The sequence below is a fragment of the Oncorhynchus gorbuscha genome, linkage group LG21, assembly GCF_021184085.1.
Source record: "Oncorhynchus gorbuscha isolate QuinsamMale2020 ecotype Even-year linkage group LG21, OgorEven_v1.0, whole genome shotgun sequence".
NCBI lineage: Eukaryota > Metazoa > Chordata > Actinopteri > Salmoniformes > Salmonidae > Oncorhynchus > Oncorhynchus gorbuscha.
In genome coordinates, this window is record NC_060193.1 from 20,276,411 (window position 1) to 20,289,210 (window position 12,800).

A 12,800-nucleotide genomic window follows, 5' to 3' on the forward strand; every position below is an offset into this window, starting at 1 on the left:
CACCAAAGGACAGAGACACAGAGAGAGAGTGAGAGAGGGCAACATACAGTCTGACTAAAAAGACACAGATGGCTAGACAGCGATACATTGATGAAGTGAAAGAGAGAGAGACATTAGAGGGCAGCACGCAATTTGGCGACCTGTCAGGAAGTCAAACCAGGGAAATAGCAGCATGTACAATGAGGTTTCCACCAAAAGCACAGTGTGACCTGATGTGGGGTCATGACAACAGGTATATTTTTGGGAAGAACAAAGGGGGGGGTGGTCATCTGAACGTCACTCCGTTGTTCTCCCCAAAAATATACCTTTTGTCATGACCCATACCCCCCCAGCCAAAACCTCACCAACAGGTGTCTGACTACGGAGGCTTTCATAGTCCATAACAAACTCCTCCCTCCTGTCACTCCCAGCACCACCGGCCAATCAGGTAAGAGCGTCCCCAAGCAGACGACTCCCACCCAAAAAGAAAAGAGGAGAGAGAGAGAGAGAGAGAGAGAGAGAGAGAGAGAGAGAGAGAGAGAGAGAGAGAGAGAGAGAGAGAGAGAGAGAGAGAGAGAGAGAGAGAGAGAGAGAGAGAGAGAGAGAGAGAGAGAGAGAGAGAGAGAGAAACTGCTCACTCCCACAAGCAGGACTCTGCCTGTAAGGTTGGCATAGCTAAATGGTGGTGTAGCGGCTGTGTTGGCCTGTTTAATGCTCTGGACCTGGATGCGTGTGTGGGGATGTGTGTTAACGATTAGCGACTTCGTTGGACTATCCAGATTCCTGTTAAAGGTGGTTAGAGTGCCCACCGATTGGAATAGTGGGTACAGTTGGTGGGTAAGGTCGGTACGCCCCTACGATACAGTTTGGTTGGTTTGTTGGTTGCCAGGGGAAGGGGCAAGACGTTGTGGGTCCTTGTGGTCTGAGGTGTTTTGAGGATGACTATGTGGATGAAGATGGGAGAAAGGATGAACCTTTTCCTGTGGGTGGTGTCTGCTTGCCTCTGCCTCACTCTCACTGGTAAGGAAAGTTTGTGTGCGTGTCAGTGGAGGCTGCTGAGGGGAGGACGGCCCATAATTGTGTGTGTGTGTGTGTGTGTGTGTGTGTGTGTGTGTGTGTGTGTGTGTGTGTGTGTGTGTGTGTGTGTGTGTGTGTGTGTGTGTGTGTGTGTGTGTGTGTGTGTGTGTGTGTGTGTGTGTGTGTGTGTGTGTGTGTGTGTGTGCGCGCGCGCGTGCGTGCGTGCGTGCGTGCGTGTGTGTGTGCAATGCATGGCATGGGCATATATTTGTTTGCATCTGAGGCTGAGGTTGTCCTCGTTGAGGTTGTGTGTTGAGCGACTGAAGAAACCCATGGTATGTGTAAGTCATAAATGACATCTCTTTAAAAAAGACGGGTAAAAATGTCATTACAGTATGTCATTGTCATTACTTTATTAGCAACCTAATAACAATACCACTCTAACCTCTGTGCACTTTGGTTTTGAGTGACAGACAGAAGAAAAAAAACATACACCCGACCAAGATCCGTGCCTTTGACTTTGACCACGCCACCCAGTGGGGGTGTTGCAAGCAAACATCCCCCATGCTAGCTGGTGACCTCTAGGCCATTGTCTCTCCTCTCAAACATCCCCCATGCTAGCTGGTGACCTCTAGGCCAATGCCTCACCTCTCAAACATCCCCCCGTGCTAGCTGGTGACCTCTAGGCCAATGCCTCACCTCTCAAACATCCCCCCATGCTAGCTGGTGACCTCTAGGCCATTGTCTCCCCTGGGTGCCTACTGTGGTGGTGTAGTGTCATTGTATGTGCCCCTCCTCTCTCTCTCTCTGTGGAGGAAACCAGGCAGGAGAGGTATGAAGGGATCAGGGATTTTATGATTTCCTCCAAAGAGAGAGAGGGAGAAGGGGGAGGAGTGAAGGGTGGGAAGAGAGAGAGGGAGGGATGGAAAGGGAGCTAGAGAAAGTGAAAGAGAGAGGGAAGGAGAAGGAAAGGGAGATAAAGAGAGAAGGAAATGGAGTGATGGAAAGGCAAAAAGGGAGAGCGAGACATGGGGAGAGAGAGAGAGAGAGAGAGAGAGAGAGAGAGAGAGAGAGAGAGAGAGAGAGAGAGAGAGAGAGAGAGAGAGAGAGAGAGAGAGAGAGAGAGAGAGAGAGAGAGAGAGAGAGAGAGGCATCCAGACTGTGATAGAGTGACTGTGATAGAGGACAGGGAATGAGGCAGTTAATGACCTGTCGAAAAGAGAGAGAAGGGTAGAGAGATATAAAGAGACAGAGGGGCAATAGAAATAGAGAGACATAGACTTATGGAAAGAGAGTTAAAGAGAGAAGTACATAGTTTGGTAGATGAGTAGAATATTACTGTTTGATGGAAGCAAAAATATAAATCAGTGCTCATATTTACTGAGCGTCTTAGAGTACGAGCTCTGATGAATAAGATTACATGGACAGGAGGGAGCCGATCCTAGATATTTTCTAAGAAGCTTGACAATTACAGCCCCAGAAGTCCACATTGATAGAATGAAAGATCAAAGTAAAGTGTTCCTTCATCAGGGATCAAATGGAACAGTTAACGAAGCTCATTAACACTCCATTGTGTGATCATTCTGTTTAGAATCTATTTTGATCTCATATTTTGCCACTGTTCCAGATATTTCTTTGAACTTGTGGTGCAATAGTGGATATCGATTGCAGTACAGATCCCCTTTGCTGCCCATTTTACATCCACCTGCTCCTTACTTCCTTACCCTCAGCCTCTCTCTCTCCTCTTGTTCCCTCTTGTTCCCTTCTCGTTCCATATCGTTCGCTCTTTCCCTCTCTCTATTTCCATCTCTCTCTCGCTCTCTGTATCTCTCATCTCTTGCTCTCTGTGCCTCCCTCTCTGCCACCCTCTCTCTATTTTTCTCTCCCTCTCTCTCTCTCCACCTCTCTCCCTCGCCCTCCTCCCTCAATCTCTCTCTCCATCTTTCCCTCTTTCTCTATCTTTCTCCAGGTGCGTCAGAGTCAGAGAGGCTGCTTCACCAGAAGATCTTCCAGAACTACAACCTGAAGGTCCGGCCAGCTAAACAATGGGAGGAGAAAGTTCAGGTCCGAGTGGGGATGACCCTCTCCCAGCTCGTCAGCCTGGTACGACAGAGACACGCACATGGAACACACATATAAACACACACACACACACGATAACACAAATAAACACACACAGACACACCCACATAACCACTCAAACAATTCATACATAGACACAAAGAAACAAATACAAACTTGCTCTTGAGGACACACACACACAGACACATTTGGCACAGCCAACTATTCTGCCAGCCAGCCCTCTCTCAGTGACATAGAGCCTCCAAGCATGCATAGCCAATTATGCTTTCCTAGGACAGGATTGAGTATAGCGGGCTGCCATGCACGACAAGACTCACCCCCAGCTTAATGTCTCTATCTCTCTGGGCAGAATGAAACTCATCCCCAGCTTAATGTCTCTATCTCTCTGGGCAGAATGAAACTCATCCCCAGCTTAATGTCTCTATCTCTCTGGGCAGAATGAAACTCACCCCCAGCTTAATGTCTCTATCTCTCTGGGCAGAATGAGACTCACCCCCAGCTTAATGTCTCTATCTCTCTGGGCAGAATGAGACTCACCCCCAGCTTAATGTCTCTATCTCTCTGGGCAGAATGAGACTCACCCCCAGCTTAATGTCTCTATCTCTCTGGGCAGAATGAGACTCACCCCCAGCTTAATGTCTCTATCTCTCTGGGCAGAATGAAACTCATCCCCAGCTTAATGTCTCTATCTCTCTGGGCAGAATGAAACTCATCCCCAGCTTAATGTCTCTATCTCTCTGGGCAGAATGAAACTCATCCCCAGCTTAATGTCTCTATCTCTCTGGGCAGAATGACACTCATCCCCAGCTTAATGTCTCTAATTCTCTGGGCAGAATGAAACTCACCCCCAGCTTAATGTCCCTGTCTCTCTGGGCAGAATGAAACTCATCCCCAGCTTAATGTCTCTATTTCTCTGGGCAGAATGAAACTCATCCCCAGCTTAATGTCTCTATTTCTCTGGGCAGAATGAAACTCACCCCCAGCTTAATGTCTTGATCTCTCTGGGCAGAATGAAACTCACCCCCAGCTTAATGTCTCGATCTCTCTGGGCAGAATGAAACTCACCCCCAGCTTAATGTCTCTGTCTCTAGGCAGAATGAAACTCACCCACAGCTTAATGGCCCTGTCTCTCTGGGCAGAATGAGACTCATCCCCAGCTTAATGTCTCTATTTCTCTGGGCAGAATGAAACTCATCCCCAGCTTAATGTCTCTATCTCTCTGGGCAGAATGAAACTCACCCCAGCTTAATGTCTCTGTCTCTGGGCAGAATGAGACTCATCCCCAGCTTAATGTCTCTATCTCTCTGGACAGAATGAAACTCACCCCCAGCTTAATGTCTCTATCTCTCTGGGCAGAATGAAACTCAGCCCCAGCTTAATGTCTCTGTCTCTCTGGGCAGAATGAAACTCATCCCCAGCTTAATGTCTCTATTTCTCTGGGCAGAATGAAACTCAACCCCAGCTTAATGTCTCTATCTCTCTGGGCAGAATGAAACTCATCCACAGCTTAATGTCTCTAATTCTCTTTGCAGAATGAAACTCACCCCCAGCTTAATGCCCCTGTCTCTCTGGGCAGAATGAAACTCATCCCCAGCTTAATGTCTCTATCTCTCTGGGCAGAATGAAACTCACCCCCAGCTTATTGTCTCTGTCTCTGGGCAGAATGAAACTCACCCCAGCTTAATGTCTCTGTCTCTGGGCAGAATGAGACTCATCCCCAGCTTAATGTATCTGTCTCTGGGCAGAATGAGACTCACCCCCAGCTTAATGTCTCTATCTCTCTGGGCAGAATGAAACTCACCCCAGCTTAATGTTTCTGTCTCTGGGCAGAATGAAACTCAACCCCAGCTTAATGTCTCGATCTCTCTGGGCAGAATGAAACTCACCCCCAGCTTAATGTCTCGATCTCTCTGGGCAGAATGAAACTCACCCCCAGCTTAATGTCTCGATCTCTCTGGGCAGAATGAAACTCACCCCCAGCTTAATGTCTCGATCTCTCTGGGCAGAATGAAACTCACCCCCAGCTTAATGTATCTGTCTCTGGGCAGAATGAGACTCACCCCCAGCGTAATGTCTCGATCTCTCTGGGCAGAATGAAACTCACCCCCAGCTTAATGTATCTGTCTCTGGGCAGAATGAGACTCACCCCCAGCGTAATGTCTCTGTCTCTCTGGGCAGAAATGAAACTCACCCCAGCTTAATGTCTCTGTCTCTGGGCAGAATGAGACTCACCCCCAGCTTAATGTTTCTGTCTCTGGGCAGAATGAGACTCACCCCCAGCTTAATGTCTCGATCTCTCTGGGCAGAACGAGAAGAACGAGGAGATGACAACCAATGTGTTCATGAATATGGTGAGCGTCAAGCATTTATCTTCATCATCTCTCCGCTAATCCTCCCTCTCTTCTCATCTCCACGTTACTCCTCTCTTTCAAAAATGGGACTTGTCACTTTTTATAATGGAAAATCATTTATTTCTTTATCCCCACGCATGCAGCCTTGCTCTTTCGCTCTCTCACTCCATCTCTCTCTTTCTTTCTTTTCATTTTTCGCCCGTCTCTTCGTCCCTCGCTTCCCTCGGTCTGCTGTGCTAATTGTTATTGGAGCGGGCCTGAGTGTGTGTGACAGTGCAGTGTGTGTGTATGTCGATGAGACTGCCTCAGCCACGTTATAAATGACAGCAACACCAGACAAAAGCAGAAATAATTCTCTGTTCTCATTCTGTCCTTTCGTTTTATCTCCTCCTCACATTGTGACTGTATCTCTTTTGCTGCTCCTCTCTCTCTCCCACCCTCTCTCTCTCTCTCTCTCTCTCTCTCTCTCTCTCTCTCTCTCTCTCTCTCTCTCTCTCTCTCTCTCTCTCTCTCTCTCTCAATTCAATTCAATTCAAGGGCTTTATTGGCATGGGAAACATGTGTTAACATTGCCAAAGCAAGTGAGGTAGACAACATACAAAGTGAATATATAAAGTGAAAAACAACCAAAATTAACAGTAAACATTACACATACAGAAGTTTAAAAACAGTAAAGACATTACAAATGTCATATTATATATATATACAATGTACAAATAGTTAAATGACACAAGATAAAATGAATAAGCATAAATATGGGTTGTATTTACACTGGTGTTTGTTCTTCACTGGTTGCCCTTTTCTCGTGGCAACAGGTCACAAATCTTGCTGCTGTGATGGCACACTGTGGAATTTCACCCAAAAGATATGGGAGTTTTTCAAAATTGGATTTGTTTTCGAATTCTTTGTGGATCTGTGTAATCTGGGGGAAATATGTCTCTCTAATATGGTCATACATTGGGCAGGAGGTTAGGAAGTGCAGCTCAGTTTCCACCTCATTTTGTGGGCAGTGAGCACATAGCCTTTCTTCTCTTGAGAGCCATGTCTGCCTACGGCGGCCTTTCTCAATAGCAAGGCTATGCTCACTGAGTCTGTACATAGTCAAAGCTTTCCTTAATTTTGGGTCAGTCACAGTGGTCAGGTATTCTGCCGCTGTGTACTCTCTGTGTAGGGCCAAATAGCATTCTAGTTTGCTCTGTTTTTTTGTTAATTCTTTCCAATGTGTTAAGTAATTATCTTTTTGTTTTCTCATGATTTGGTTGGGTCTAATTGTGCTGTTGTCCTGGGGCTCTGTAGGGTGTGTTTGTGTTTGTGAACAGAGCCCCAGGACCAGCTTGCTTAGGGGACTCTTCTCCAGGTTCATCTCTCTGTAGGTGATGGCTTTGTTATGGAAGGTTTGTGAATCGCTTCCTTTTAGGTGGTTGTAGAATTTAACGGCTCTTTTCTGGATTTTGATAATTAGTGGGTATCGGCCTAATTCTGCTCTGCATGCATTATTTGGTGTTTTACGTTGTACACGGGGGATATTTTTGCAGAATTCTGCGTGCAGAGTCTCAATTTGGTGTTTGTCCCATTTTGTGAAGTCTTGGTTGGTGAGCGGACCCCAGACCTCACAACCATAAAGGGCAATGGGCTCTATGACTGATTCAAGTATTTTTAGCCAAATCCTAATTGGTATGTTGAAATTTATGTTTCTTTTGATGGCATAGAATGCCCTTTTTGCCTTGTCTCTCAGATCGTTCACAGCTTTGTGGAAGTTACCTGTGGCGCTGATGTTTAGGCCAAGGTATGTATAGTTTTTTGTGTGCTCCAGGGCAACAGTGTCTAGATGGAATTTGTATTTGTGGTCCTGGTGACTGGACCTTTTTTGGAACACCATTATTTTGGTCTTACTGAGATTTACTGTCAGGGCCCAGGTCTGACAGAATCTGTGCATAAGATCTAGGTGCTGCTGAGGCCCTCCTTGGTTGGTGACAGAAGCACCAGATCATCAGCAAACAGCAGACATTTGACTTCGGATTCTAGCAGGGGGAGGCCGGGTGCTGCAGACTTTTCTAGTGCCCGCGCCAATTCGTTGATATATATGTTGAAGAGGGTGGGGCTTAAGCTGCATCCCTGTCTAACCCCACGACCCTGTGTGAAGAAATGTGTGTGTTTTTTGCCAATTTTAACCGCACACTTGTTGTTTGTGTACATGGATTTTATAATGTCGTATGTTTTACCCCCAACACCACTTTCCATCAATTTGTATAGCAGACCCTCATGCCAGATTGAGTCGAAGGCTTTTTTGAAATCAACAAAGCATGAGAAGACTTTGCCTTTGTTTTGGTTTGTTTGGTTGTCAATTAGGGTGTGCAGGGTGAATACATGGTCTGTTGTACGGTAATTTGGTAAAAAGCCAATTTGACATTTGCTCAGTACATTGTTTTCATTGAGGAAATGTACGAGACTGATGTTAATAATAATGCAGAGGATTTTCCCAAGGTTACTGTTGACACATATTCCACGGTAGTTATTGGGGTCAAATTTGTCTCTCTCTCTCTCTCTCTCTCTCTCTCTCTCTCTCTCTCTCTCTCTCTCTCTCTCTCTCTCTCTCTCCCTCTCTCTCTCTCTCTCTCTCTCGCTCTCTCGCTCTCTCTCTCTCTCTCTCTCTCTCTCTCTCTCTCTCTCTCTCTCTCTCTCTCTCTCTCTCTCTCTCTCTCTCTCTCTCTCTCTCTCTCTCTCTCTCTCTCTCTCTCTCTTTAACGCACCCTCTCTCCCTCCCTTTCTCTCTAGGCGTGGACTGACTACAGATTATCATGGAATCCAGAGGATTACGATAATATAGATGTCCTCAGGATTCCTTCTAACAAGGTGTGGCGGCCAGACATCTACCTCATCAACAAGTGAGACTCCTGTCCTACTCCAAAATAGAATAGCAGATAACACCATTCATGTTCCATGACCAAGAGTTTAGAATAGCAGAGACACCATTCATGTTCCATGACCAAGAGTTTAGAATAGCAGAGACACCATTCATGTTCCATGACCAAGAGTTTAGAATAGCAGAGACACCATTCATGTTCCATGACCAAGAGTTTAGAATAGCAGAGACACCATTCATGTTCCATGACCAAGAGTTTAGAATAGCAGAGACACCATTCATGTTCCATGACCAAGAGTTTAGAATAGCAGAGACACCATTCATGTTCCATGACCAAGAGTTTAGAATAGCAGAGACACCATTCATGTTCCATGACCAAGAGTTTAGAATAGCAGAGACACCATTCATGTTCCATGACCAAGAGTTTAGAATAGCAGAGACACCATTCATGTTCCATGACCAAGAGTTTAGAATAGCAGAGACACCATTCATGTTCCATGACCAAGAGTTTAGAATAGCAGAGACACCATTCATGTTCCATGACCAAGAGTTTAGAATAGCAGAGACACCATTCATGTTCCATGACCAAGAGTTTAGAATAGCAGAGACACCATTCATGTTCCATGACCAAGAGTTTAGAATAGCAGAGACACCATTCATGTTCCATGACCAAGAGTTTAGAATAGCAGAGACACCATCCACGTTTCATCACCAAGAGTTTGGAATAGCAGAGAACACCATTCATGTTCCATGACCAAGAGTTTAGAATAGCAGCAGACACCATTCATGTTCCATGACCAAGAGTTTAGAATAGCAGAGACACCATTCATGTTCCATGACCAAGAGTTTAGAATAGCAGAGACACCATCCACGTTTCATCACCAAGAGTTTAGAATAGCAGAGACACCATCCACGTTTCATCACCAAGAGTTTGGAATAGCAGAGAACACCATTCATGTTCCATGACCAACCAGCTCTCACAGTCTCACTTCAGAATGTCAAATTTCAAAGTTGGAATAGCAGAGTGTTTAAAGTCAAGTTTACGAATTAACTCAACATTTTTAAGGTTATGGTTAAATGTAGGCATTAATTCCAAAACCTTAAGGTTAGGCATTAACTCTGAATGGTTAAGGTAAGGGTCAAGGTTTGGGATGTGCTTAATACAAAAATCAAAAATAAATGTTTCATCACTGGATTTACCAGCTTCACATTTCACTCAGAATGTCAAATTTCAAAGTTGTCAGTGTTTAAAGTCAAGTTTACAAAACTCAAAACCTTTTGAAGGTTATGGTTAAATGTAGCTCATTAATTCCAAAACCTAGTGGAATGTTTCCATGTCATCTTAACTCTGAATGGTTAAGGACGGTGAAGGTTTGGGATGTGCTTGATACAAAATCAAAAATAAATGTTCCATCACCAATAGTTTAAATTGCAACATTTGGACACCATCCAGATGTTCCATCCCTCTGTCATCCCTGTCCAATTGCAGTAACAAAACAAAACCTGTTCCAGGTAACAAGAGTTTACTGAATTGCAGTGGAATGTTTCCAGGTTCCATCTCCCAAGGTTCAGAATGGACGGACGTTGAACACCATGACAGGTTCCATCACCAAGAGGTGATACAAGAATAGCAGAAAACTTTATCCATGTTCCATCACCAATAGTTTAGAATTGCAGAGAACACCATCCAGGTTCCATCCCTAAGAGGTTGGAATTGCAGAGAACATCATCCATGTTCCATCACCAATAGTTTTTCCTGACCATGTGACACTGAACAGGAAAAACTCTGCACTCCTTAGATGTGCCTAAAACTTGGGACTTGTTCTTTTGGCCCTGTCCAGCACCACACATTGCTTTTCCCCAGAGTTAAAAAACAACCCGCAAATGTTTTTCTTTACCTATACTTTACGCACAATTGTTTGTGGTCACCCTCCTTTCACATTTCTTACTGTCAATCGTGAATGATAATTTGTTACGTTTTACAGGTGAAGCGTTCATGTGTTATCTGCACATCAACCATTTGATCTAAATCAGTTTCATGGGATATGCATTTACCTCTTCTTGAGTTATGTACGCTACAGTGTTGTTAAGAGAAGCCTACAGTGTTTTGAATTAGCTACAGTTGAAGTCGGATATTACACACCTTAGCCAAATACATTTAAACTCCGTTTTTCTCAATTCCTGACATTTAATCCAAGTAAAATTTCCCTGTTTTAGGTCAATTAGGATCACCACTTTATTTTAAGAATGTGAAATGTCAGAATAATAGTAGAAAGAATGATTATTTAATCTTTTATTTCTTTCATCACATTCCCAGTGAGTCAGAAGTTTACATATACTCAATTAGTATTTGGTAGCATTGTCTTTAAATTGTTTAACTTGATTCAAACATTTCAGGTAGCCTCCCACAAGATTCCGACAATAAGTTGGGTGAATTGTGGCCCATTCCTCCTGACAGAGCTGGTGTAACTGAGTCAGTTCTGCCCACAAATGTTCGAAAGAATTGAGGTTAGGGCTTTGTGATGGCCACTCCAATATCTTGACTTTGTTGTCCTTAAGCCATTTTGCCACAACTTTGGAAGCATGCTTGGGGTCATTGTCCATTTGGAAAACCCATTTGCGACCAAGCTTTAACTTCTTCACTGATATCTTGAGATGTTGCTTCAATATATCCAAATAATTTCCCCGCCTCATGATGCCATCTATTTTGTGAAGTACACCATCCCCTCCTGCAGCAAAGCACCCTCATGACATAATTTTCTGGAATTTTACAAGCTGTTTAAAGAGACAGTCAACTTAGTGTATGTAAACTCACTGGACTCACTGGAATTGTGATACAGTGAATTATAAGTGAAATAATCTGTCTTTAAACAATTGTTGGAAAAATTACTTGTGTCATGCACAAAGTAGATGTCTTAACCAACTTGCCAAAACTATAGTTTGATAACAAGACATTTGTGGAGTGGTTGAAAAACAAGTTTAATGACTCCAACCTAAGTGTATGTGAGCTTCCAACTTCAACTGTAAATGCCAGAATGCGTTTCTGTCCATGCTTCTCATAGTCTGTAACGGCTCATCTACTTAAGTGCCAATAAAACCTGCAACTGGCAGATGCCATCAGGGAAATAGCTGTACAGCCCCAGCCAGTCGCTCTTGAGCCAGCCCCACCAATAAGCTGTTGGCGCACTCAAACTGCAGGAGGATAACGCCGATGTATGCTGGGACCACTAGGCCCAAGACCTCACAGATGATGCACATGACCAGGTAAGATGCCCACGTTTTTCTGAAGCCAAGTCAGACTGACGTAAAGGATGCATTCTCCTCGTCCTCGTTGGCCCCTAGCTGCCCTAACTTGTGCATACCTGAAGCTCAAGTTGCTCTGCAGTGTTGGATTGACGTCGTCCCACTGCTCTGTCAGCCTGTTGGCCTCCTCCAGCCATAAGGGCAGCTGTTTGTAGTGGGGCAGCAGCACACAGGAAATGCCTATGCAGATCCCCACCAAGAAATGCCCCACTATTACAGACTACTGCACCACGCACACTAAAGGGTTCTTCCCTCCTTCGTATTCGACTTCTATGAGATTGCTGACAGCTGAGCAGCAGGAGCGCACGCCGGGCAGCACCCACACCAGCAGTGTCAGGGCGCAGTTCCACAGGGCTCTACATGGGGCGGTGTGGCACCCGGCGTAGTGTGGCTCGGAGGCATAGTCCAGCAGCCCCAGGGCTAGCATGGGCAGAGGCAGCTCGTTGAATACGTCCGAGGCTTTCTCCAAGAGGAAGCACTTGGACACTGGGGAGCAGGCAGGTCCGAGGAACCACACAGCCGCCATAGCGCATGCCAACACCATGCCGACCAGGAAGACTCAGAGGCCACCGACGCCCATGAAGGAGGTGTGAAGCTGGCACAGGCAGATGGACAGGATCAGACAGTCCAGGCCCACCTTTAACAGTGAGATGAACAGAATCAGGATGGTGTTGTCCTTGCGGCCCTCCTCTTCCCAGGACTCAATGATGGGAGATATTATGAAGATTTTGCCTTTGAGACTGGGCCCAAACCCAGAAGTCATCTATTGGATCTGTGACATACTGATCGATGTCACTAGAAAAAGCTGTTGAAGAGTGAGTGGAACAGTTAGCAGTAATCTACAAACAGCTTCTACCAAGCAATGAGACAGTTTTCTAGTGTTATCAGTGCTACCGGGTCTCTCGTGACTCGTCTACAGCAAAAACAACCCCTTTAGGGAAGTCGAAAATAAGAAACTTCAACTCTCCCTGTAATGGATGTAGTATGCCTCAACTCTCCCTGTAACGGATGTAGTATGCCTCAACTCTCCCTGTAATGGATGTAGTATGCCTCAACACTCATTGTTTGGATTCCACCTACCTCAACTATTAAGAAATACAGTACCCAACGAATACATTTAGATGGTGACAGGCTGACATTTCCAGGTATGGCAATCCATTGACTATATTTTCAGCTATAGAATACGAGTTTGTCCAAGTGCAGGA

At 45.1% G+C, this 12,800-nt stretch overlaps 1 protein-coding gene across 3 annotated transcripts in view; it reads left to right on the forward strand.

Annotated features, from left to right (window-relative positions):
* The first annotated feature begins 587 nt into the window (after nucleotides 1-587).
* The window catches only part of LOC124008754 (acetylcholine receptor subunit beta-like), a 39,391-nt gene continuing 27,178 nt past the window's right edge, over nucleotides 588-12,800 (forward strand). For all 3 annotated transcript variants that reach the window (XR_006834155.1, XR_006834156.1, XM_046320283.1), the window contains exons 1-4: nucleotides 588-999; nucleotides 2,966-3,099; nucleotides 5,385-5,429; nucleotides 8,205-8,314. Coding sequence is in view for 1 of the 3 variants with exons in the window: in XM_046320283.1 (XP_046176239.1) it covers nucleotides 918-999; nucleotides 2,966-3,099; nucleotides 5,385-5,429; nucleotides 8,205-8,314 (371 nt within the window). In the remaining 2 variants the exon portion in view is untranslated. The remainder of the gene's footprint in view (nucleotides 1,000-2,965; nucleotides 3,100-5,384; nucleotides 5,430-8,204; nucleotides 8,315-12,800) is intronic.